The 27711-nt window shown below is 37.1% G+C and overlaps 1 protein-coding gene across 7 annotated transcripts in view; it reads left to right on the top strand.

The window, feature by feature from the left end:
- DNAI7 (dynein axonemal intermediate chain 7) overlaps positions 1 to 27711 on the top strand; it is a 129968-nt gene that overhangs the window by 30196 nt on the left and 72061 nt on the right. For 6 of the 7 annotated variants that reach the window (XR_013179591.1, XR_013179592.1, XM_077170325.1 and 3 more), the window contains 2 exons: positions 18867 to 18951; positions 26867 to 26958. The exons of the other annotated variant lie outside the window; for it this stretch is intronic. Coding sequence is in view for 4 of the 6 variants with exons in the window: in XM_077170325.1 (XP_077026440.1) it covers positions 18867 to 18951; positions 26867 to 26958 (177 nt within the window). In the remaining 2 variants the exon portion in view is untranslated. The remainder of the gene's footprint in view (positions 1 to 18866; positions 18952 to 26866; positions 26959 to 27711) is intronic. 7 annotated transcript variants of the gene reach the window in all.

Here is a 27711-nt window from a genome sequence, read left to right as displayed (position 1 = left end):
CCCAATTCAGTTTATCTCAAAAAGGTCGAACTGCTTTATTATAAGGAATTAAATGAATACAATTAGAATGAATTAGATATAATGTAATTTACCGTATTAACAGAATAATATGTTCCTTAGCCTGATAAAAGTGTCTAGGTTAAAAAAAACACAAACCTACCAGATAAGCCAAAATACTGAAATCAACAAATACTGTCTTAGACAATGATTGTGGTAGTATAAATTAGAATAACTCTTTGGAAAGTTCTGCATGAGTAAAGTTGAAAATGTAATTACCCACCAGTTTTACTTCTAGGTATACACTATAGAGAAACTCTTATACATGAACATCAGGATACATATATACTGAAAGGTTTATAGCAGCAATATTTATATCAGTAAAAAATTCGAAACAATCCAATATCTATCAGAAGAATGCATAAATTAATTGGTTACTATTCAGCAGTGAAAATATATAATTATACCTATATCTATGAATAAGAATGAATATTATAAGCCAAAATGTTTATCTAGAGAATGTAAATCATAATATTGTGCATAAAGCATGGCTACTTTTATGTACAATTCAAAAATAAGGAAACTATACTGCTTAGGGATGCATACATAAATAAAACTGAAAAAGCAAGAAAATTATTATCACAAAAGTCATGGATTATCTCTAGGGATAATCTTTTAAACTTTTTTTTATTGTATAATAAAAGATACATACAAAGCAAAGAAAGAAAAAAGCAGTAGTTTTCAAAGCACCCTTCAACAAGTGGTTACAGAACAGATCCCAGAGTTTGTCATGGGCTACCATACCATCATCTCACATTTTTCCTTTTTGCTGCTCCAGAATATAGGAGGCTGGAAGGAATAAATTTTTTTTTATCATCACATTTGACTTTTTTTTCTTTTCGAGAAAAATAACAAATACACAAAAAAGCAATAAATTTCAAAGCACAGCACTATGATTAGTTGTAGAACAGATTTCAGGGTTTGGTATAGATTACGATTCAAAATTTTTAAGTTTTTACTTCTAGCTGTTCTAAGATATTGGAAACTAAAATATCAATTTAATGATCCAGCAATCATATTTGTTATACCCTACCTTTTCTGTATAACTCCACCATCACCTTTGATCTTCTATCCCTCTCTTTAGGGATATTTGGGCTATGGCCAGTCCAACTTTTTCACATTGGAAGGGGTTGTCAATAATATGGGGTAGGGAGATGAAACTAGCTGATGTTCTGGAGAGGCTGGGCCCTCTACGTTTTAGAACTTATCTGTTCCAGGGACCCATATGGAGGTTGTAGGTTTCTGGAAAGTTACCCTAGTGCATAGAACCTTTGTGCGGTCTTATATATTGCCACAGGTGTTCTTTATAATTGGCTGTAATGGTTTTGGTTGGGGTTTGGCAAGTTATGGTAGATAGCGATGTATAACTGAAGCTTGAATAAGAGTGACCTCCAGAGTAGGCTCTTGACTCTATTTGAACTCTCTCAGCCACTGATACTTTATTAGTTATACATCTTTTGCACCTTTTGGTCAGGATGAAATTGTTGATCCCATGGACCCAGGGCTGGACTCATCTAGGGATAGTTTTTGATGGTAAATCAATATATGATTTTAGGGATACGATGTAGAAGGAATGCAAATAACCGCATGAGGTTTCTGTAACAAAACTATTCCCATTGACTTGTTATATAGAGACTTGTTATTTTTTCCATTTAAAAATGAAAAATAAAAATATAATTGGTATGCTAGATTCTAGAAAGAGTAGATTCTAATTCCTCTAGTTCAGCTATAGCATTTATCCATGGAACATGAGCTAACTAGAGAAAAAAACAGGCCTTTCATTTCATTAAGAGATACATATTAAGTAATTTTTTATGTTTAATAACTACTTATGAAAATTTGTGATATATTTTGCTTTGTTCATTTATGTACTGAAAATTATCATATAAGAGCAACTCAATGTTGAAGAGAATTTTTAATACCTAGAAATATATAAGCACAGGAAATAATTTTTTTCTGAAGCTAAATTTTCATACATATCTTTGTAACATAAATGCGACTCAGGGCCTGGCTAGAAATAAAAGACACCCAAGAATGGGCAGGATGTGGGGGGTGGGGTAGCCATCCTTGAACACTGATCATGACTTTTGTTTAGCAAGAGCTCTGAGGGACGCTTAGAGTTTCAACCAGCCCAGGATAAAAGTTGCTGGCAGCCTCTGTTTCATCCCCTACTGGGACAACAGTGGAAACGGGGATGATTTAAAGACGGTACTTTCTTAAGGCTGCAGGGAAAAGTTTTTTGAAGGGCAGCTCTTCCCCAAGAAAAGGGAGGCAAATGAAAAACACAAACAGAACCAATGTTTCCAGAGAAGGAACAGAAGAAAGGAAGCTTTCTCCTGGGAGTGAAACAGTTGCAGAAATGCAGTCTCAAAAAGTGTACCATGTATCTGGGGCAAGAATCAGATATCTAAAAGCTGAAAAAATCTGATCAGTCCAACATGAGCTATTCTAAAGGTCTAGAATAAGTTGAACAAAGTGTTAAAGAAGAGCTTTAGTACAAAGACAATCAACAAGAAAACCCTAGGCAAGAGAGAAAAACAACTCCAGAGTAAACTCATGGAGAAAATCATCAAGACACCAGCAATAACTTACAAGTCATACTAAGAAACAGGAAAATATAGCTCATTCAATGGAAATAATTAAAACTTCACAGGAGATCCAGAATTTGGAACAATTAATCAAAGATGTTCAAACAAATCTCCTAAATCAATTCAAGAAAATGAAGGAAATATGGCTAAAGAGTTCAAGGATATTAAGAAGACACTGTGTGCTGGTTTGAAAGGATGTACAGACCCTAGAAAAGCCATGTTTTAACCTAAATCCCATTTAATAAAGGTAGAATAATCCCTATTCAATACTGTATGTTTGAAGCTGTAATTAGATTATCTCCCTGGAGATGTGATTTAACCAAGAATGGTTGTTAAGCTGGATTAGGTGACAACATGTCTCCACCCATTTGGGTGGGTCTTGATAAATTTCTGAAGTCCTATAAAAGAGGAAACTTTTTGGAGGGTGAAAGAGATTCAGAAAGAGCAGAGAAGAACAACATAGCCACAAGAAGCAGAGCCCTTCAGCCAGTGACCTTTGGAAATGAAGAAGGAAAACACCTCCCAGGGAGCTTCATGAAACGGGAAGCCAGGAGAAGAAGCTAGCAGATGATGCTGTGTTCGCCATGTGCATTTCCAGATGAGAGAGGAACCCTGACCGTGTTCACCATGTGGCTTTCTAGATGAAAGAGAAACTTTGACTGTGTTCGCCACGTGCCCTTCCACTTGAGAGAGAAACCCTGAACTTCATTGGCCTTCTTGAACCAAGGTATTGTAAGAATTGAGAGTTTTGCCATGCAAAGGAAAACTCCAAGAGACGTTCTCTTATGCAACACGCAAGGGGGGTATTTTCCACACATGCGTGGGGCTCACTGAACACTCAGGAACAGAGAGCCCCGAGCCTGAGTTTGGAAAAGCTTATAAGGGGTAAGATGAGGGGGGTGGGTGGGGGTCGAGCATGGGTCACAGGTGCTGTTTTGCAAAAAGCAGATAACGAACAGTTTTACAACAAGCATTTCTTGAGCATGAGTCATGGGAGTTGCTTTTTGCATGAAGCAGATAGCCGCAGTTTTACAACAAGTAATTGTGGCACAAGGAGTCATGGGGGTGGCGAGAAGCAGATAACCGCCCTGGGAAAGTCCCGGATTGTTTATCTTCAGCCTGATGGGGCCCATAATTCTTTTCTTTACAATTCTTAACTCACACCAAATGCATAGCCGTGAATATAAAATGACACAAATGCTTTTGCTGGATATTTCAGAAGCTAAAATATATGTAAATAGTTAAATTAAGCAGGAAAAATTAGCTACTGTTAAGCTTTATAAAAATTCCTTTTTACAGTATCTTTCCCTGGATGCCTTAGATTGGACATGTCTATAGACTTGTTTTCATTGGGACACTTTCTCAACCTTAGGATTGTAAACTAGCAGCTTATTAAATTCCCCTTTTTAAAAGCCATTCTGTTTCTGTTATATTGCATTCTGCAGCTAGCAAACTGGAACACACTGTGTGCATAAAGAAGAATTTGAAAATATAAAATGAAACATAAATGATTAGAACAAAAGATGCAATAGAAGAGATTTAAAATACACTAGATGCATACAAAAGATTTGAACAGGCAGAAGAAAGAATCATCAAGCTAGAATACAGGACAGTTTAACTCTTACAAACGGAAGAACAGATAGTGAAAAGAATGGGAAAAAATGAGCAGGGTCTCAGGGATTTGAATGACAGCACAAATCATAAAAACATATATATCACAGGCATCCCAGAAGGAGAAGAGAAGGGAAAAGGGGTAGAAAGAATATTTGATGAAATAATGACCAGAAATTTCCCAACTTTTATGAAGAACATAAACATACATGTTCAAGAAACATAACATACTCCACACAGAATAAATCCTAATAGACCTACTCTGATACACATACTAATCACAATGCCAAATGCCAAAGATAAGGTGAGAATCCTGAAAGCAGTCAGAGAAAAGTAATTCATCACATATACAAGGGAACACAATAAGGCTAAATGTTGATTTTTCCTTGGAAAGTATGGAGGTGAGAAGGCAATGGTATGCTATATTTAAGGTACTCAAAGAGAAAACTCCCAGCACCAAATACTTTGTCCAGTAAAACCATCCTTCAAAAATGAGGGAGCGGGTGGGCCACGGTGGCTCATTTGCAGAGTTCTCATGTGCCATGCCAGAGACCCGGGTTTTGTTCCCGGTGCCTGCCCATGTAAAAGAAAAAAAAAAGAGGGAGCATTTAAAATATGCACAAGTAAACAGAAACTGAGAGAGTTCATCAATAAGAAACATGCTCTATAAGAAATACCAAAAGGGAGTTCTCCTGGCTGAAAAGAAAAGACAGGAAAGATGCATTGAGGGGAGGATAGAAATTAAGATTATCAGCAAGGACAACTAAAAGGATGAAAAGAAAGGCAAAAATAAGACATGACATATAAAGAGCAAAGGATAAAATGGTTGAAGTCACTACTCCCTATTTAATAATATCATTGATTGTTAATGGATTAAACTCTGCTATCAAAAGGTATAGATTGGTAGAATGGATAAGAGTGTGAACCATCTATATGCTGTCTACAAGAGACTCATCTTAAACCCAAGAACACAAATAGGTTGAAAATGAAAGGCTGGAAAAAGATATTCCATGTAAGCAGTAACCAAAGAAGAGCTGGATAGTTATATTTATATCAGTCAAAATAGACTTTAAATGCAAACCTGTTATAAGACTCAAAGAAGGACATTATAAATAATGGGGCAAGCCATCAAGAAGAAATAACAATACAATAATAAAGATTTATGTACCTATCCAGGGTGCCCCAAAATACATGAGGCAAAGACTGGTAAAACTGAGGGAAGAAATAGGCATCTCTATAATAATAGTTGGAGATTTCAACACACCACTCTCATCAAAAGGTAGAATGAGACAGATGATCAGTAAGGAAACAGATCACTTGAATAATAGGATAAATGAACTAGAAATAACAGAAATATATAGAATATTGCAACCCAAAACATCAGGATATATATTCTTCTCAAGCGCCCATAGATCATTCTATAGGATAGACCACATGTAGGGTCACAAAATGCATTTTGGGCCTCAGTAATTTGTGTGTGTGTGTGTGTGTGTGTGTGTGTGTGTGTGTTTGTGCGCGCGCGCGCGTGCAGGCATGGGCAGGTACTGGGAATCAGACCCAGGTCTCCAGCATGGCAGGCAAGAATTCTGCCACTGAGCCACCATCTAACCGCCCCTCGGTAAATTTTTAAAAATTGATATTTTGCAAAGTACTTTCTATAATTATACTGGAATGAATACAGAAATCAATAACAGCTGGAGAACTGGAAGATGCATGAATACATGGAGGTTAAACAACAGGCTTTTTAGCAATGAGGGACAAAGAATTTGCGAGAGAAATCAGTAAATATCTTGAGATGAATGCGTATATCAAAACTGATGGGATGCTATGAAGGCAGTGCTAAGAGGGAAACTTATAGTCCTAAAAATCTACATTAAAAAAGAAGAAAGAGTTAAAATTAAAGATGTAACTGCACACCTGGAGGAACTTGAAAAAGAACAGCAAACTAATCCCAAAGCAAACAAAAGGAAAGAAATAAAGATTAGAGCAGCAGCTTCTCCTTCTAGTGGCATACATGGCCCTAAACTTTCCCTTTCAACCACAATCACACATGTAATTCAGCACTGTTAATAGTAATATTTTAATATTCTTTTTTTATTTTTTAGTTTTTTTAAATACCAAAAAACACAAAACAAATGCAAACATTCTTAACTTTTGATCATTCCGTTCTACATATATAATCAGTAATTCACAATATCATCACATAGTTGCATATTCATCATCATGATTGTTTCTTGGAACATTTGCATCTATTCAGAAAAAGAAATAAAAAGAAAACAGAAAAAAATTCATACATACCATACCCCCCACCCCTCCCCCTCACCGATCATCAGAATTTCAATCTAAATTTATTTTAATATTTGTTCCCCCTATTATATTCACCTTTATTTCATAAGTTTTACTTGTCTGTTGATAAGGTAGATAAAAGGAGCATCAGATACAAGGTTTTCACAATCACACAGTCACATTGTGAAAGCTATATCATTATACAGTCATCTTCAAGAAACATGGCTACTGGAACAAAGCTCCACATTTTCAGGCAATTCCCTCCAGCCTCTCTATTACATCTTGACTAACAAGGTGATATCTAATGCGTAAGAATAACCTCTAAGATAACCTTCTTGACTCTGTTTGGAATCTCTCAGCCATTGACACTTGGTTTTGTCTCATTTAGCTCTTTCCTCTTTTGGTCAAGAAGGTTTTCTCAATCCCCTGATATTGAGTCTTAGCTCATTCTAGGATTTCTGTCCCACATTGCCAGGAAGGTCCACACCCCTGGAGGTCATGTCCCACATAGACAGGGGGAGGGCAGTGAGTTTGCTTGTTGTGTTGGCTGGAGAGAGAGGCCACTCTGAGCAACAAAAGAGGTTCTCTTGGGGGTGACTCTTAGGCCTAATTTAAAGTAGGCTTGACCTATCCTTTGTGGAGTTAAGTTGAACAACCCCAAGATTGTGGGCTCAGCCTATAGCTTTGATTGTCCACACTGCTTGTGAGAATATCAAGAATTCAACTTGAGGAACCTGAATTTTCCCCCTTTCTCACCATTCCCTGAAGGGGACTTTGCAAATACTTTTTTATTCACTGTTCAAATCACTCTGGGATTTATTGGGGCATCACTCTGGACAAACCAACAAAATCTCATGTCCTACTCAAGGTTCCATGTACTTATGGTGTTCAATTAAGCTGTCTACATAAGTTATATTAGCAAATGCCAATGAAAATATAAACTTTGTACCAAATAAACAATTTTTGCTTTAGTCTCACACATAAGATAAAATTTTAAAATATTAATTACCATCTATTTTCAGCACCCTGCAGAAATGACATTCCTTTGTTCTTCCTCATGCAAAAACATTTTTAAATTTGTACATTTAGTCACTATCATTATACACTCTAGGCATTCCTAGATTATACCATCTCAGTATTTATCATCTATCTTTCTTTCTGATTTCATTTGTGCCCCCAGCGCTCCTCCCTCTATCATTCTCACATTCAGCTTCATTCAGTGTTCTAACATAATTGTATTACACTTAGGTAGTATTGTGCTGTCCATTTCTGAGTTTTTACATTCAGTCCTGTTGTGCAGTCTGTATCCCTTCAGCTCCAATTACCCAATATCTTACCCTATTTCTATCTCCTGATGGTCTCTGGTACCAATGAATTTCTCCAAGTTTATTCACTAATGTCAGTTCATATCAGTGAGACCATACAGTATTTGTCCTTTTGTTTCTGGCTAATCTCACTCAGCATAATGTCCTTAAGGTCCATCCATGTTATTACATACTTTATAACTTTATTCTGTCTTACAGCTGCATAATATTCCATCATATGTATATACCGCAGTTTGTTTAGCCACTCGTCTGTTGATGGACATTTTGGCTGTTTCCATCTCTTTGCAATTGTGAATAATGCTGCTATAAACACTGGTGTACAAATGTCCATTTGTGTCCTTGCCCTCATGTCCTCTGAGTAGATACCTAGCAATAGTATTGCCGGGTCATATGGCAATTCTATATTCAGCTTTTTGAGGAACCACCAAACTGCCTTCCACAGGGGTGGTACCATTTGACATTACCACCAACAGTGGGCAAGTGTGCCTCTTTCTCCACATCCTCTCCAGCACTTGTCACTTTCTGTTTTATTGATAATGGCCATTCTGGTGGGTGTGAGATGATATCTCATTGTGGTTTTGATTTGCATTTCTCTGATAGCAGGGAAGTTAAGCATCTCTTCATGTGCCTTTTGTCCATTTGTATTTCCTCTTCTGAGAAGTGTCTGTTCAAGTCTTTTGCCCATTTTGTAATTGGGTTGTCTGTCTTTTTGTTGTTGAGTTGAACAATCTCTTTATAAAGTCTGGGTACTAAACCTTTATCTGATATATCATTTCCAAATATTGTCTCCCATTATGTAGGCTGTCTTTTTACTTTCTTGATGAAGTTCTTTGATGCACAAAAGTATTTGATTTTGAGGAGTTCCCATTTCTTTCTTTCTTTCTTCATTTCTCTTGCTTTGGGTGTAAGGTCTAGGAAACTGCCTCCTAGTATAAGATATATAAGCTATTTCCCTACATTTTCTTCTAACAGTTTTATGGTCTTAGATCTAATGTTTAGTTCTTTGATCCATTTTGAGTTAATTTTTGTATAGGGTGTAAGATATGGGTCTTCTTTCATTCTTTTGCATATGGATATCCAGTTCTCTAGGTACCACTTATTGAAGAGACTGTTCTGTCCCAGGTGAGTTGGCTTGACTGCCTTATCAAAGATCAATTGTCCATAGATGAGAGGGTCTATATCTGAACACTCTATTAGATTCCATTGGTCAATATATCTATCTTTATGCCAGTACCATGCTGTTTTGACCACTGTAGCTTCATAATACGTCTTAAAGTCAGATAGCATGAGACCTCCGACGTCATTTTTTGTTGTTGTTGTTAGAATAAAAATTAGCTATTTGGGGCACTCTCCTCTTCCAGATAAATTTGGTTATTGGTTTTTCTATTTCTGAAAAGTAAGTTTTTGGGATTTTAATTGGTATTACATTAAATCTGTAAATCAATTTAGGTAGAATTGACATCTTAACTATATTTAGTCTTCCAACCCATGAACATGGTATGCCCTTCCATCTATTTAGGTCTTCTGTGATTTCTTTGAACAATTTCTTATGGTTTTCTTTGCATAGGTTTTTTGCCTCTTTAATTAAATTTATTCCTAAATATTTTATTCTTTTGGTTGCAATTGTAAATGGAATTCTTTTCTTGATTTCCCCCTCAGATTGTTCATTATTAGTGTATAGAAACACTACAGATTTTTGAGTGTTGATCTTGTAACCTGCCACCTTGCTGTACTCATTTATTAGCTCTAGTAGTTTTGCTGTGGATTTTTTGGGATTTTTGACATACAGTATCATATCATCTGCAATCAGTAAGAGTTTTACTTCTTCCTTTCCTATTTTGATGCCCTGTGTCTCTTTGTCTTGTCTAATTGCTCTGGCTAGAACTTCCAACACAATGTTGAATGACAATGGTGATAGTGGACATCCTTGTCTTGTTCCTGATCTTTGGGGGAAAGTTTTCAGTTTTTCCCCATTGAGGATGATGTTAGCTGTGGGTTTTTCATATATTGCCTTTATCATTTTGAGGAAGTTCCCTACTATTTCTATCCTTTGAAGTGTTTTCAACAGGAAAGGATGTTGAATCTTGTCAAATGCCTTTTCTGCATCAATCGAGATGATCATGTGGTTTTTCTGCTTTCATTTGTTCATAAGGTGTATTACATCAATTGATTTTCTTATGTTGAACCATCCTTGCATACCTGGGATGAATCCTACTTGGTCATAATGTATAATTCTTTTAATGTGTTGCTGGATTTGATTTGCTAGAATTTTTTTGAGGATTTTTGCATCTATGTTCATTAGAGAGATTTGTCTGTTGTTTTCTTTTTTTTTAAATATTTTTGTCTGGCTTTGGTATGAGGGTGATGTTGGCTTCATAGAATGAGTTAGGTAGCTTTCCCTCCTCTTCAATTTTTTTTGAAGAGTTTGAGCAGGATTGGTACTAATTCTTTCTTGAATGCTTGGTAGAATTCACATGTGAAGCCATCTGGTCCTGGACTTTTCTCTTTGGGGAGCTTCTTAATGACTGTTTTAATTTCTTTACTTGTGATTGGCTTGTTGAGGTCGTCTGTTTCTTCTAGAGTCAAAATTGGTTGTTTATGCCTTTCTAGAAAGTTGTCCATTTCATCTGCATTGTTATGTTTATCAGCATAAAGTTGTTCATAGTATCCTGTCATTACTTCCTTTATTTCTGTGGGATCAGTGGTTATGTCTCCTCTTCTATTTCTGATCTTATTTATTTGCAACTTCTCTCTTCTTTTTGTCAGTCTTGCTAAGGGTCCATCAATCTTAGTGATTTTCTCATAGAACCAAATTTTGGTTTTGTTGATTTTCATGTTCTCAATTTCATTTATTTCTGTTCTAAACTTCATTATTTCTTTCCTTTTGCTTGCTTTGGGGTTAGTTTACTGTTCATTCTCTACTTCTTCCAAGTGGACAGTTAATTCCTCGATTTTTGCCCTTTCTTCTTTTTTGATATAGGCATTTAGGGCAATTAATTTCCCTCTTAGCACTGACTTTGCTGCATCCCATAAATTTTGATATGTTGTGTTTTCATTTTCATTTGCCTCAAGATATTTACTGATTTCTCTTGTAATTTCTTCCTTGTCCCACTGGTTGTTTAAGAGTGTGTTGTTGAGCCTGCACATATTTTTTTAATTTTCTGGCACTCTGCCTATTATTGCTTTCCAACTTCATTCCTTTATGGTCTGAGAAAGTGTTTTGTATGGCTTCAATCTTTTAAAATGTATTGTGACTTGCTTTGTGACCCAGCATATAGTCTATCCTTGAGAATGATCCATGAGCACTTGAGAAGAACATGTATCCTGCTGTTGTGGGTTGTAATGTTCAATAAGTGTCTGTGAAGTCTAGCGCATTTATTGTATTATTCAAATTCTCTGTTTCTTTATTGATCCTCTGTCTAGATGTACTGTCCATTGATGAGAGTGTGGAATTGAAGTCTCCAACTGTTGTGGTAGATGTGTCTATTTCTCTTTTCAGTGTTTATCTCATGTATTTTGGAGCATTCTGGCTCGGTGCATAAATATTTACGATTGTTATGTCTTCTTGTTGAATTGTTCCTTTTATTAATACATAGTGTCCTTCTTTGACTCTTATAACTGTTTTACATTTGAAGTCTGATTTGTTGGATATTAGTATTTCTGATTGGTATTTGCATGAAATATCTTTTCCAAACCTTTCACTTTCAACCTATTTTTATCCTTGGGTCTAAGATGTGTTTCCTGTAGACAGCATATAGATGGGTCCTGTTTTTTAATCCATTTTGCCAGTCTATGTCTTTTGATTGGGAAATTTAATCCATTAACATTTAGTGTTATTATTGTATGGGTAGTAGTTTCTTCTACCATTTTCCTTTTGGATTTTATATGTCATATCTAATTTTTCTTCTTTTTACCTTTACTGATAGTCTTCCTTTCTACACTCTTCTCCACACCTCTCTCTTCTGTCTTTTTGTTTCTGCCTCTAGTGCTCCATTTAGTATTTCTTGCAGAGCTGGTCTCTTGGTCACAAATTCTGTCAGTGATCTTTTGTCTGAAAATGTTTTAATTTCTCCCTCATTTTTGAGGACAATTTTGCTGGATATAGAATTCTTGGTTGGCAGTTTTTCTCTTTTAGTAATTTAAATATATCATTCCACTGTCTTCTCACCTCCATGATTTCTGCTGAGAAGCCTACACATAGTCTTATTGGGCTTCCCTTGTATATGATGGATTGCTTTTCTCTTGCTGCTTTCAAAATTCTCTCTTTCTCTTTGACCCCTGACTTTCTGATTAGTAATTGTCTTCGAGTATGTCTATTTGGATCTATTCTCTTTGGGGTATGCTGTACTTCTTGGATCTGTAATTTTAAGTCTTTCATAAGAGTTGGGAAATTTTCAGTGATAATTTTCTCCAATAATTTTTCTCCTCCTTTTCTCTTCTCTTCTCCTTCTGGGACACCCACAACATGTATATTCATGTGATTCATATTGTCATTCAATTCCCTGAGTCCCTGCTCATATTTTTCCATTTTTTCCCTATATTTTCTTTTACTTGTCAGATTTCAGATGTTCTTTCCTCCAGTTCACTAATCATATCTTCTGCCTCTCGAAATCTAACATTGTAGGTTCCATTGTTTTTTCATCTCTTCTGCTGTGCCTTTCATTCCCATAAGTTCTGTGATTTCTATTTTCAGACTTCTGATTTCTTCTTTTTGTTCATTCCTTACCTTCTTTATATCCTTCCTCAATTCATTTATTTGATTTTTGATGTGGTTTTCCATGTCTGTTTGTACATTCTGAATTAATCGTTTCAACTCCTGTATGTCATTTGAATTTTTGGTTTGTTCCTTTGACTGGACCATATCTTCAATTTTCCTAGTGTGATTTGTTATTTTTTGCTGGTGTCTAGCATTTAATTACCTTAATTAATTTATTCTGGAAATTGTTTTCACTTCTTTTACCTAGGGTTTTCTTGCTGGATGAATTTGTTATCTGTTCTTTGACATTCAGTTCAGCTTATTCTGGACCACTAGCTTAGGTTTTGTTTAACAGAGAATTTTTCAGTTCTTGTTTTCTTGTTTCTTGCCCTGCCTGTATGGTGCCTTTCTCCCACCCCCACTTAGGAGGGTCGACTTAGGTATTATAGACCCCAGCTAGATTTTCCCAGACCAAACTTGGCTCCTGTCAGGAGGAAAGAGTCACCTACATCAGTTTTCCTTGAGGGTGAGACCCAGCAGGTGGAAAGACTTTCCTGTGAAGTCTCTGGACTCCGGTTTTCTTATACTGCCCAGTATGTGGCGCTTGTCTGCCTGCAGGTCCCACCAGCATAAGATGATGTGGTACCTTTAACTTTGGCAGACTTTCCCTGCTGGGGGTGTGGTGGAGACAGAGGAGAGGTGTAGGCTGGTTTTAATGGCTTCAAATTACCAAGCCCTGGGGTCTGAATTCCTTGAGGGAGGGATTCCACCTGTATTGGGCCTCACCCTTCCCCTGGGAAAGACACCAGCTCCAGACAAGCCCTCACAGAAGCTTGTTTCTGCTCATGCCTGGGGGCAGTTGCAGCCTGAGAAGTCCTGCCACTGTATCCACACGCAGTCAAACCTCTGGTGAAACACAGCCACAAAAACCTCTGTTTCTTTTTTTTTCTTTTTCTGTCAGCCCTGCTCCCTTAGCACTGGGGCAAAAATCAGCGACCTCCACTTTGACCAGGTTCACTGAGCTGGGGGCCTATTTTTAGTAGTCAGAATTTGTGAATTAATTCCGCACTTGAAGCTTAGTTGCACTTAGCCCCCACTGCTGGTAAAGTCCCTTTCCTTTCCCCTCTGGGAAGCAGCCTGTGAGGGAGGGGCACCGGGCTGCCGCGGCTTGGGGAACTCACGGTTCTGGGGGGCTCGCAGCCAGTCCAGACTGGGATATGCTGTGTCTCCGGTCACTCATGCGGCCCCAGGAGCTATTCTGTACTGTTCCTGGTTATTTAGTAGCTGTTCTGGGGGACAAACTATATCCCACACCTTGCTAAGCCACTATCTTATCTCCTCCCCCATTTTAATATTCTTCCATCAGTTATAACAAAGGTACCACATCAATGCTAAATGTTAATACTAAGGGGGTATAAAGGTTATGGGGATTTTCTGTTTATGGTAATGAAAATGTTCTCAAATTAACTGTGGTGATGAATGTACAACTTTGTGTTTATACTGCGAGCCATTGAGTATACACTTTGGATGGATTGTATGGCATGTGACTATGTCTCAATCAAACTGCTGTAACAAATACGTTGATGTGTGCTGGTTGGAAGCTGTTATGTACCCCAGAAAAGGTCATGTTCTTTTAATCCACTCCTCTGGGTCCAGACCTATTGAGGGTGGGACCTTTTGGTTAGGTTACTTCAATTTGAGATGTGATCCACCCTATCCTGGTTGGGTCTTAATCCCTTTACTGGATTCTTTATGAGAGGATAAAGGAGAAAAAAAGCCAAGAGGTTTTAGAGATAAAAAACCTCCAGAGGAGCTGAGAGAGGAAGCCACTGAAGCCAGAAGCTGAAAGCAACAAAACTCATGAGAAAAGGAACAGTAGATGCAAGCCATGTACCTTCCCATGTGACAGAAATGTCTTAGGTGCCACTGTCCTTCCTTTAGAGAAGTATCATCCTGTTAATGCCTTAATTTGGACATTTCCACAAGCTTAGAACTAAATAAACTAACAAATTCCCTTTATAAAAGCCATCCCATTTTGCTATATTGCATTCCAGCAGCTTTAGCAAACTGAAACAGAAGGGGTACATAGTTTTCAAAATTCTTTTTAGGAGATATATGGACAAATAATTAGAAAATCACTGATTTAGAAATCATTATAGTTAAGGAGAGGAGTCAGCAAAGGAATCTGAGAAGGGGTAGGACCTGTGGGAGAAGCAGTAAAATTAGACATTGGTAACCTAAGGACTTAAGGAAAATGTTTAAAGAAGGAGGAAAAAATTGACATTTTGAAATGATAGTCAAAGATGAGTAAAATGAGGGGTTAGAATTGATCATTGGTGTTAGAAACGTGGGGAGGTCTTAATAAGTTTCCTTGATGAGAGAGGTTTGATGGAGTCATAGAAATGAAAGACTGGAGTGGGTCATGAATGAAATGGGGAAGTAGAAGCACTAGGCTGGTCCTTTTAGGTGGTCTGATATAAAAGATAACAACTAGAGCAAAAAATGGAGAAGGATGTGAAATCTGGAGAGCTTTGTTTTGTTTGTTATTTGGTATACAGGGAGAAATTGATGACTATGGAGTGGTATTAATTGTAGGAGCAAAGCCTGAGGGGATAGGATTCCGAGTGAAAGTGGAATGTCCAGCCTTCTATAGCAGAAGGTGCATACAGCTCACCACTGTGCTGAGAAGGAAGACAGATAAAAATATAGGTAGATTCAAAGATTTGGTTTGTAAAGGAGATAATTCTCTTCCGCAAGATTCTGTTTTTCAGTGAAATAAGAGATAAAATCAACAGTTGAGAGTAGGAAAGAGGAGAGGATTTCATTCTCCAGGGAGAATGAGATATTAGTAACACTGGACAGTGCTTAGAGCCTATTTAAAGTTTGTGCTCATAAATTTGAGGTCATGTATATTTTTTCTCCGCCTTTTCCCTTCCCTTCTCCTTCTGGGACTTGCACAACATGTATATTCATGCACTTCATGTTGTCATTCAATTCCCCCAGTCCCTGCTCATATTTTTCCATTTTTTTCACTATATTTTCTTTTGCTTGTTGGATTTTAGATGTTCCATCCTCTAGTTCACTAATCCTATCTTATGCCTCTTGAAATCTAACATTGTAGGTTTCCATTGTTTTTTTTTTATCTCTTCTAATGTGCCTTTCATTCCCATAAGTTCTGTGATTTCTACTTTCAGACTTTTAATTTCTTCTTTTTGTTCGTTCCTTGCCTTCTTTATATCCTCCCTCAATTCATTGATTTGATTTTTGATGAGGTTTTCCATGTCTGTTCGAACATTCTGAATTAATTGTTTCAACTCCTGTATCTCATTTGAATTGTTGGTTTGTTCCTTTGGCTGGGCCATATCTTCAATTTTCCTAGTATGAGTTGTTATTTTTTGCCCACGGCATTTGATTACCTTAATTAGTTTATTCTGGAGATTGTTTTCACTTTTTTTTTTACCTAGGATTTTCTTGCTGGATGACTTTGTTGTCCATCTGTTCTTGGACATTCAGTTCAGCTTATTCTAGACCTCTAGCTTAGGTTTTGTTTAACAGACGACAGTTTTTCAGTTCTTGTTTTGTTTCTTGCCCTGCCTGTATGGTGCCTTCCCCCCCCCCCCCCCGCCCCTTTGGAGGGTCTACTTAGGTATTAGAGACCCCAGCCAGATTTTCCCAGACCAAACTGTCCTCCTCTCAGGAGGTAAGAGTCACCTGCATCAGTTTTCCCTGAGGGTGAGACGCAGCAGATTGAAAGACTTTCCCATGAAGTCTCTGGACTCTGTGTTTTTCTTATCCTGCCCAGTATGTGGCACTTTTCTGCCTGCAGGTCCCACCAGCATAAGATGATGTGGTACCTTTAACTTCAGCAGACTCTCCCTGCTAGGGGCATGGTTGAGATACAGGAGAGGTTGTAGGCTGCTCTAACTGCTTCACTTTTCCAGACCCTAAGGTCTGAATTCCTTGAGGGAGGGAAACCACCTGAGCTGGGCCCCACCTGTCTCCTGGGGAAAGTACAGGCTCCAGACAAACACTCAAACAAGCTTAATTCTGCCTATACCTGGGGCAGTTGGAGCCCGAGAAGCCTTGCAGCTGTATCCAATAAGTAGTCAAGCTGTAGAAACACAGTCACAAAAAAGAAAGAGAAAAATCCTTTTCAGGCAGGACCCCATTCCTTGGGTTTGCCAATCAAGAGCTTAAGTTGGTATGTTGTTTTGTGTACCGTCAGGTCCTGTGTGCCCCTCTTTCCTTCAGGGCCCAGACCCTTTCAAGTATTATGTACTATCCAATCCAAAAAACCTGTTTCTTTTCTTTCTTTTTTTGTCAGCCCTGTCCCCTCTGCTCTGGGGCAAAAATCATCAACCTCCCCTTTGACTCGCAGTTCAGCTGAGCTGGGGACCTATTTTTAGTAGTCAGAATTTGTGAATTAATTACACAATTGGAGCTTAGTTGCACTCAGCCCCTGCTGCTGGTAAAGTTTCTTTCCTTTCCCATCTGGGAAGCGGCCTGTGGGGGAGGGACACCGGCCGCTGCCACTTGGGGAAGTCACGGTTCTAGGTGGGCTCACAGCCGGTCCAGCTTGTCCAGACTGGAGTATGCTGTGTGTCCGGTCACTGACATGGCCCCAGCAGTTGTTCTGTACTGTTCCTGGTTATTTACTCTCTGCTCTGGAGGACAAACTAAATCCCACACCTCACTAAGCCACCAGCTTGGCCCTCTATCCATGTGTTTTTTTCTAACAAGGTCCAGCTACCTGTATTGCCAGCTCAGAGTAGAAGGAGAGTTGAGTTTAACTAGAACTAGGATTTTGCCAGCTGAGCTTTTCAGAATGCAAGGACAATAAGGGAGGTGAGGATATATGCGATAGTGATTATGGTGATGAGCTGTGAAATGTAACTTGGGTAAAGAAGTGAACATATGAGAGGGGTTGATGAACCATAAAAAGATGATAGGACCCAGGGTTGGGAGATAACAATGAGGCTATAAATTCTATAATTAAGTGCCTTGGCATAGACAAACTAAAAAGATAAAAGGCTTAGGGTTAGGGTTCCAAGGGTACAGTCTTCCAAAAGTCTGTACATCCTAAGATGTGCAGGAATCTGGTTATTCCTCTTACATTTAGATGGTGCACTTTCTTTTGTTTTTTATACTATTTCCAGCAGGAAGAATGGAGGGGACGTGACTATCACCTACATGACTCTTAAACCTTGCTTAGCCCTGACTTCATTGCTAAACCTCAGTCCTACGATTCCAATGCCTGCAAGCATTGTCTGAATGTTCCACTAGCACAATATACTAATTATATGTAAACTCCTTTTAACAATTCATCTTTCAGGCTCTTCTCTGGCTACTTCCTTTTCTTACCTCCACTTGAAATCATCAAATATGTTAAGTCAGCTTATAAAATATTTGTTGGGTCCGTTCAGTCTTCATTTCCACTGCCATGACTTTAAGCCCTCATTAGTGATTGCCTAGACCATTGTTAATAGTCTCCAAAATGGCAACCTCTTTATAGTCATTTTTTTTCCTAATACAAGATTAATTTTATTCTTAATTGTCCTTCTTTTAGGAACTTTTGAGGGTTTTCTACTTTCCTCAGAATAATGTCAAAAATCTCCAGCATAGGCTCCAACCCTTTTTCCATTCTCATTTCCTTCATCACCTCTTCTTGGAGACTTCCTTTGGGCCCACTGAACTTGTTGTACTATCCATCCTCTTCCAACTCTTGACTTGACCCTGGATTTTCCACTTGTTGGGCTATTTTTCCCTCGTATCTGTATGTTAAAATCTTTCAAAACACAAACTTCAATAAGTTTTACTTATTATAAATAATTTCTCCTTCCTCCAGAGTTGCAGCATACCTCTGTATGTCTGCCAGTTCATAAATGTATTTTGTCTTATAGAAATTAACAGTTTTCAAATTGCTTTTACATATACTTTCATTTAATCCTTATAACAGCTAGGTGAGGTTTCATTTAGCACAATTTTAAAGATGTAGAAACTTGGAATAAGAGTATTTAAATTGTGTGTACTTGTCACAGTCACCCTTGCCTTGAGTAATTTATATGCTTATTTGTCTTATTTCGAGACTCCATCCTTTCATGAACTGAGTCAATGCTGTACTCATAACAGGCAGTCCTATTTGTTGAACAACTGGGTGAAAGATGGGTTTCAGGAAAGCAAAAGTGTTTTCCAAAATTTCTATTGGAGATATGTTTGCTAGTAATTTGGATGCCTATTAAAAATGTTTATTAACAGTCTTTTTAAATTTAATTTAAAAATTTTTATGTTGTGGCCTTTGTTAAGTCTGGCGATAAGAAAAAGAAAATCACCAAAACTGAACGACTGAAGCAGCTACAAGAGGAGGAGGAGAAACGACAGAAAGAGGAAGGTATAAAAATACATAGTGATATTTTGTTATATATGGATGACACTAACAATAGGTTGGTATTTCTACAATCCAGACAATATTTTTAAAAAACTATTTAGTTTTTCTAACTTAATCTGTTTTGTAATAGATTCCTACTATTTAAATTGTACCCAGAAAGAGCAAAATTTGTATACACCAATCTCTTTAGGATATATTTTGAAGTAGGGATGTGAGGTAAAATATAGGACACCCAGTTAAATATGAATTTCAGTTAAACTTGGGTAATTTCAGATCATTTGTCCCATACAATAAATGGGACATACATATACTAAAACATAAGTTCATTGTTCATCTGAAATCCAAATGTGAGTGTCCTTTGGTTTTGTTTTTTTTAAATATTTTTATTGACAAATCTTCACGCACATACATTCCATAGATGGTGTACAACGATAGCTGCCAGTATCATCACATAGTTGTGTATTCATCACCATGATCATTTTTTAGAACATTTGCATCACTCCAGAAAAAGAAATAAAAAGGAAAAAAACACATAACATACATAACATACATACCCCTTATCACTCCCACTCATAGACCACTAATATTTCTATCTACCCAATATTTTTACCCCTATCTCCCATATTAATTATTTATTTTCTATCCATTTTTTTTTTTACTCATCTATCTATACCCTGGAAAAAAGGACGACTATATACAAGGTTTTCACAATCACTCACATTATAAAAGCTATATCTTTATACAATCGTCTTCAAGAATCAAGGCTACTGGAACACAGGTCAACAATTTCAGATACTTCCCTCCAGCTACTCTGATACACCATAAACTGAAAAGGGATATCTATTTAACGCATAAGGCTAACCTCCAGGATAACCTCTTGACTCTGTTTGAAATTTCTCAGGCACTGTAACTTTATTTTGTCTCATTTCTTTCTTCCCCCTTTTGGTCAAGAAGCCTTTCACAATCCTTTGATGCCAGGTAGTGGCTCATCTCAGGAGTTCTGTCCTATGTTGCCAGGGAGATCTACACCCCTGGGAGTCATGTTCCACATAGAAGGTAGGACAGTGAGTCCATCTGCTGACTTGGCTTAGAGAGGCCACATCTGAGTAAGAAAAGAGGTTCTCGGGGGGTGACTTTTAGGCATAATTTTAAGTACAACTAGCCTATCCTTTGCAGGAATAAGTTTCATAGGAGCAAACCCCAAGATCAAGGGCTCGGCTTATTGATTTGTTGTCCCCACTGTTTGCAAGAATATCAGAAATTCTCCAAATAAGGAAGTTAAATATTTCCTCCTTTCTCCCCAGTATCCCAATGGGACTTTGCATATACTTCTTCATTTATTTCCCACATTACTCTGAGATATATCGTGGCATCACATTAACCTAGACAAACTAACAGAATCTCATGCCCTATTCAAGATTCCATGTATTTATGGTGTTCAACTAAACAGACCATAAAAGTTAAATTAAGTAATGCACTACCCAAAATATAAATTTTGTACCAAATAAACAGCTCTCCCTTTGGTCTCACACAGAAGTTTTAAAATATGACAATATCACCCTTTACCCTGTATTCTGCTCTATCTGAGTCCTATCCAGATCAGCTTTGTTCATATCTCTACTTAAAGTCTGATCCCTTTTTCAACTTTTTATACAGTTGGTGTATGGAATACTGCTGACTTTCATATCTTCAGAGCTCTGTGAGTCTCAGGTGTCACATAAATACCCGAAATTTCTGGGGACAATCAGGTTATATACAAACAGCTCAGTATCTCAGAATTTAGAAATAACAGTTACAACTCCTGAATATATGTGACGGTAAGAGCTTGCAATCTAGGACCCTTTACAGTAGGCCCCAACCTGATAACCCATGTTTTTTAACTTCAGTTTGCTGAGATTTTATATGATATTTAGTCCATATGATTGAGGCATGATAATATTTGTCTTTTTGTTCCTGACATATAACATACAGTCCTTAAGGTTCATACACCTTATGCATGCCTCACAACTTCATTCCTTCTTGGGGCTGCTCAGTAGCCCATCATATGTATATGCCATTGTTCCCCCTTCTGTTCCCTAGTTGTTGTACCCTTAGGCCACCTCCATTCATTGTGAATCATGAGCACTGCCACCATAAACACCAGTGTGAAAATATCCATTCATGTCCCCACACTCAGTTCTTCCAGGTAAATACTGAACAACAGGGTTTCAGGATCACATGGCAACCCCACCCCTGACCTCCTGTGAACCACCACACTGCCCTCCACGGGGCTACCCCTCTCAGTTTGACTACCATCAGTGAAAAGGTATGTCTCCTTCTCTGCATTTTCTCTGGCACTTGGTTCTCTTTATTCATTTTTAAACAGTTTTATTCACACATCATACAGTCCAACCTAACTGTATGCTCATGCCTTTACCATCATAATCTATATGAAGACATCAACTTTTCTTACACAAAGAACTCCCCCAAATCCCTCCTACTGGTCAACATTTAGTTTTGGCATAATGCCTTTGTTACATTTAGTGGAAGCATATAACAATGTTACTGTTGATGACAGACCCTCGCTTGCATTGATTGTACTTTTTAATATATACCATCCATTTTCAACACCCTGATATATTGACATTCATTTGTTTTCCCTCATGCAAAAATGTTTTTATATTTATACATTTAATTACCATCATTGTCTACTCGAGGCATTCCTAAATTATACCATCTCAGTCTCTATCCTCTGTTTTTCCTTCTGGTTTCCTATGTGCCCCCAGCCTTTCTACCTCAATCATACTCACTTTCAGCTTCATTCAGTGTACTTAAATTATTATGCTACAATCAGGTAGCATTGTGCTATCCATTTCTGAATTTTGACAGTCCGTCCTGTTGCACAATCTGTATCCCTTCAGCTCCAATTACCCAATATCTACCCTATTTCTATCTCCTGATAACCTGTGTTTTAAAATTAAATTCTAAATATTCACTCATTAATGTTAGTTCATATTAGTGAGACCATACAATATTTGTTCTTTTGTTTCTGGCTAATTTTACTCAGACTAATATCCTCAAGATTCATCCACATTGTTACATGCTTCATGACTTTAGTCTATCTTACAGCTGCATAATATTCCATTGTGTATATATATACCACAGCTTGCTTAGCCGCTCATCTGTTGGTAGACAAATGGACTGTTTCCATTTCTTGGCAATCATAAATAATGCTGCTATAAACATAGGTGTGCAAATGTCCATTTGGGTCCTTGCCTTCTGGTCCTCTGAGTATATACCTAGTAACGGGATTGCTGGATCATATGAATTCTTTACTTAGATTCCTGAGGAACCACTGAACTGCCTTTCAGAGTCGTACGATTTTACATTCCCACCAAGAGTGAATAAGTGTGCCTCTTTCTCCTCATCCTCTGCAGCATTTGTCACTTTCTATCTCTTTGATAATGGACATTCTAGGGGGTGTCAGATGATATCTCATTGTGGTTTTGATTTGCATGCCCTTAATAGCCAATGAACTTGAGTATCTTTTCATTTGCCTTTTAGCCATTTGCATTTCCTCTTCTGAGACATGTCTGTTCATGTCTTTTACCCATTTTTTAATTGGATTGTTTGTCTTTTTCTTGTTGAGTTGAATAATCTCTTTATATTTTCTGGATCCTAAACCCTTATTTAATATGTTTTATCCAAATATCATCTCCCATTGTGTAGACTGCCTTTTAACTTTCTTGACAAAGTTCTTTGATGCACAAAAGTGTCTAATTTTGAGGAGCTCTCATTTATCTATTTCTTTTTTTCAATGCTAGTGTTTTGGGTGTAAGTTCTAGGAAACTGCTTCCTCTTACAAGATTTATAAGCTATTTCCCTATATTTTCTTCTAAAAGTTGTATGGTCTTAGCTCTAATATTTAGGTCTTTGAACTATTTTGAATTAATGTTTGTATAAAGTATGAAATATGGATCATCTTTCACTCTTTTGCATATGGATATCCAGTTCTCTAGGTGCCATTATTGAAGAGGCTGCTTTGTCCCAGGTTTTGATTGACTGCCTTATCAAAGATCAATTGTCCATAGATGAGAGGGTCTATTTCTGAACACTCAATTCAATTCCGTTGGTCAGTATATCTATCTTTATCCCAATACCATTCTGTTTTGACCACTGTCACTTTGTAATATGCTTTAAAGTCAGGTTGTGTGAGAACTACCACTTCATTTTCTTTCTCGAGATATTTTAAGCTGTTCAGGGTACCCTGCCCTTCCAAATAAATGTGGTTATGGATTTTCCTATTTCTTCAAAGTAAGTTGTTGGGATTTTAATTGGTATTGCAATAAATCTATAAATCAATTTGAGTAGAATTGACATCTTAACTATGAACACAGAATGCCCTTCCATTTATTTAGGGCTTCCATGGTTTCTCTTAGCAATTTCTTGTAGTTTTCTGTGTATAGGTCTTTTGTGGTCTTAGTTAAATTTATTCCTAAATATTTGTTTCTTTTGGTTGCTATTGTAAATAGATTTTTTTTCTTGACTCATGCCTCACATTGCTCATTACTAGTGTATAGAAACACTACTGACTTTATTGTTGATCTTGTACCTTGTAACTTTCCTGTACTCATTTATTAGCTCTAGTAGCTTTGCTGTAGATTTTTCAGGATTTTGACATATAGTGTCATATCTTCTGCAAACAGTGAAAGTTTTATTCTTCCTTTCCATTTTGGATGCGTTCTATTACTTTTTCTTGTCTAATTGCTCTGGCTAGAACCTCCAGCACAATGTTGCATAACAATGGTGACAGTGGGCATCCTTGTCTTGTTACTGATCTTAAAGGGAAAGCTTTCAGCCTTTCCCCATTGAGGATGATGTTAGCTGTGGATTTTTCATATATTCCTCTTATCATGTTGAAGAAGTTTGTGCCATTCCTATCCTTTGAAGTGTTTTCATCAAGAAAGCATGTTGAATTTTGTCAAATGCCTTTTCTGCATCAATTGAGATGACCATGTGACTTTCCCTCTTTGATTAGTTAATATGATAACTAATCATTAATTGCTTTCCTTGTGTTGAACCAGCCTTGCATACCTAGAATAATTATCACCTGGATATGGTATATAATTGTTTTAATATACTGCTGGATTTGATTTGCAAGTATGTTGTTGAGGATTTTTGCATCCATATTCATTAAGGAGCTTGTTCTATAATTTTCTTGAAGTAATTATCTTTGTCTGGCTTTGTTATTATGGTGATGTTGGCGTCATAGAATTAGTTAAGTAGTTTTCTTCCTCTTCAGTTTTTTTTTTAAGAGTTTGAGAAGGATTGGTACTAATTCTTTCTTAAATGCCTGGTAGAATTCATGTGTGAAGCCATCTGGTCCTGGGCTTTTCTTTTTCAGGATCTTCTTGGTGACTGATTCAATCTCTTTATTTGTGATTGGTTTGTTGAGATCATGTATTTCTTCTCAATTCAGTGTTGGTTGTTCATGCCTGTCTAGGAAGTTGTCCCTTTCATCTACATTGTATAGTTATTAGCATAAAATTGCTCATAGCATCCTCTCATTACCTCCTTTATTTCTGTGGAGTCTGTGGTTATGTCTCCTCTTCCCTTTCTGATTTTAGTTACTTGCATCCTCTATTTTTTGGTCAACCTAGCTAAGGGCCCATCAATTTTATTGATTTTTCTGAAAGAACTAACTTCTAATTTTGTTGATTTTCTTGATGATTTTCATGGTCTCAATTTCCTTTATTTCTGCTCTGAGCTTCATAGTTTCTTTCATTTTGTTTGCTTTGGGGGTTAGTTTGCTATTCTTTCTCTATTCTTCCAAGTGAATAGTTAATTCCTTGATTTTTGCTCTTCTTTTTTTTTTTGGTTTGTTCCTTTAACTAGGTCATATCTTTGATTTCCCTACTGTGACTCTATTTTTTTGCTGGTATCTAGACATTTGATTTCCTTATAGTTTATTCTGGAGGTTGTTTTCACTCTTTTATCCTAGAATTTCTTGCTGAATGGCTTTGTTCTCCATCTGTTCTTTGACATTCAGTTCAACTTATTCTAGACCTCTATCATAGGTTCTATTTAACTGATCAGAATTTTTTAGTTCTTTTTTTTCTGTTTCTTGCCCTGTCTATATGGAGCCTTTGTTTTGCTTTGTTTTAAGGAGGGTCTCTTCAGATATTATAGTCCTCAGTTCGATTTTCCCATACCAGACAGACCCACATCTCAGGAGAAGAGAGTAGCCAGTATCAGTTTTCCCTGTGAAGCCTCTAGACTCTGTGCTTTTCCTGTCCTGCCCAACATGTGGCACTTGTCTGCCCATGGCTTCCCACCAGTGTAAAGTGATGTAGTGTCTTTAATTTCAGCAGACTCTCCTTGCTGGGGGCATGGGTGAGACAGAGGTGAGGTTGTGAGATGGCTTTAATTGCTTCAATTTTCCAGTCCCTGGGGCCTAAATCCCTTGAAGGAGAGATTCCACTTGAGCTGGGCCCCACTTTTCTCCTGAGGGAAGATAAACCCTTTAGGGGATTAACTCCTTTCACCTAACTGGTTACTTTGTCTCTCAGAGAAGCTTAATTCTGCCCTTGCCTGTAGGCAGTACTAGGGCCTGAGAGTGCCTCCAGTTGTATCTCATGAGAATTCTGTGTGGAGTCTCAGCTATTCCACTTGGTCTAGACTGATGTATGCTGTGTGTATGATAACCGATATTCCTTCAGCAGTTGTTCTGTACTGTTCCTGGCTATTTATTGGCTGCTCTAGATGACGAATTAAATTCTACATCGCACTATTCTGCCATCTTGCCCCACCTGTCCTGTATTTCTATTTACTAAACCTTACAACCCTATGTTGAAATGTATCTATTTGCTGATGAAGATAGAGGCAGCTATCCTGATTGTACAATAAGAATTCTGAATCACAAATTCATTAAATATAGGAAATATGTACTTGCAAGAAATACAGCACCCTAAGTCCCTCTAGTTTAACTATATTTAGTTAAACTAAATTGACAGAGGATTTTCATTTGTTAAATTAACAGAGAATCTCCATTTGTTAAAAAATTACAATTAAAAATTAACAAAATTCAAATACCAAAAAAGTGATTTAAGAAATTTGAACATTTCAAGTGGTTGTAGCTTTTAGCATTAAGAACAACTGTGGATTGAGATGCAGGGTTTTAAAATTCTACCCATTTTGTTTATATATATACATGTATGTATATCTATATATCTATGTATATATATAGATATACATACATCTTTTAGGTGGCTTATGATCAGAATACAATATTGAGATCTGTATCTTGAGTGTTTTATTATATTGGGTCAAGCTAATATTCTTTAACATATTTCATATTTTGGTTTTAATAGTGTGAGGGCGAGGGTGGGCCACGGTGGCTCAGCAGGCAAGAATGCTTGTCTGCCATGCTAGAGGACCCGGGTTTGATTCCTGGTGCCTGCCCATGTAAAAAAAAAAAATAGTGTGAGGGAGAGATTAAGGCAATTGCATCTATTGTTTTCTGTTTTGGTTTGGTTTTTTTGCACAGGCAGGCACTGGGAATCGAACCTGGGTCTCTGGCATGGCAGGCGAGAACTCTGCCTGCTGAGGCAATTGCTTCTAATGATGTAGATGTCAAAAACTATGGAATTTTCTGAAGGCTTTAACTCCCCTTAATTACCCATGATAAATGTGTCATTTACTATTTGTTAAAATCATTATTGGATCTCTACAGACTTTTTGGAGAAGAGACATATTACTGTGGGCTTTGTGTGTGTGTCCAGAAAATATGAGAGTTATTTTACTTTTTCTACTATGTAATAAAGCTTATGCCTTCTATAAAATATACCAATACTACATTTTGAAATATTTGGAGTAATTTAAAGCCTTAAAAATACGGTTAATTAATCACTGATGTTTTATTGTTGTTGCTGTTCTTTAGAGGAAGCCCGTTTGAAACGTGAAAAAGAAGACCTGGAAAAGCTTGAAATAAAGCGAATTGAAAATGAAAAATGGCAGCAACTTGAAGCAAAAGTAAACAAACATTAATTACATTATTAATGGAGACTTAAACTGTGTGACTGTCATTCTCAGCCCATAGCTAGCAGTAATATTTAGGCCTTTATGAATGGTTTAACTCACGTAATTCTACCTTAAAGTAAGTAATGTTATTACCCCCATTTCATGGTTGAGGAAACTGAGGCATAGAAGAATTAAGCAGTTAATAAATGAGAGAACCAGAACCTGACCTGAGCAGTCTTGCTTCAAAGTTTTTTTCCAACCTCTTTTGTAGACTACTTAACAGGGGCAAGGAAGAAAAATTCAATAGATCCAAATTCTACTTCTCCTTTATTAGCTTCACTTCTCTTTATCACCAGAATCTTCTCAAGTATTTTGGTCTCTGGAACAAACCCCATGAAACAATTAAAAATTATTGAGGTTGCCAAGGAGATTTTGTTTATGTGGATTATATCCATTCATATTCACTACAATAGAAAGTAAGACAGATTTTAAAACATATATTTAATTAATTTTAATTTATTTAATTAACACATTAATAGGACATACGTTAATAAGCATAAATATGTTCACCTAACTTTTTTTGAGAAAAATTGCTATTTTCGAAAACATTAGGGCAAGGAGTGGTATTATTGACATTTTTAAATGTAATTAAAATTAATTTTTCATGTTTTTCTTAAGGTAAGACAACTGGATTCTCATATCTACTTGAGTATTCCATCTGTTGCCATGTGTTGCTTTGTTGACGTATATGAAGAAAACCTGGCC

Source organism: Tamandua tetradactyla, chromosome 7, assembly GCF_023851605.1.
Source record: "Tamandua tetradactyla isolate mTamTet1 chromosome 7, mTamTet1.pri, whole genome shotgun sequence".
Classification (NCBI taxonomy): domain Eukaryota; kingdom Metazoa; phylum Chordata; class Mammalia; order Pilosa; family Myrmecophagidae; genus Tamandua; species Tamandua tetradactyla.
This window is presented reverse-complemented; position numbering and strand designations above follow the sequence as displayed.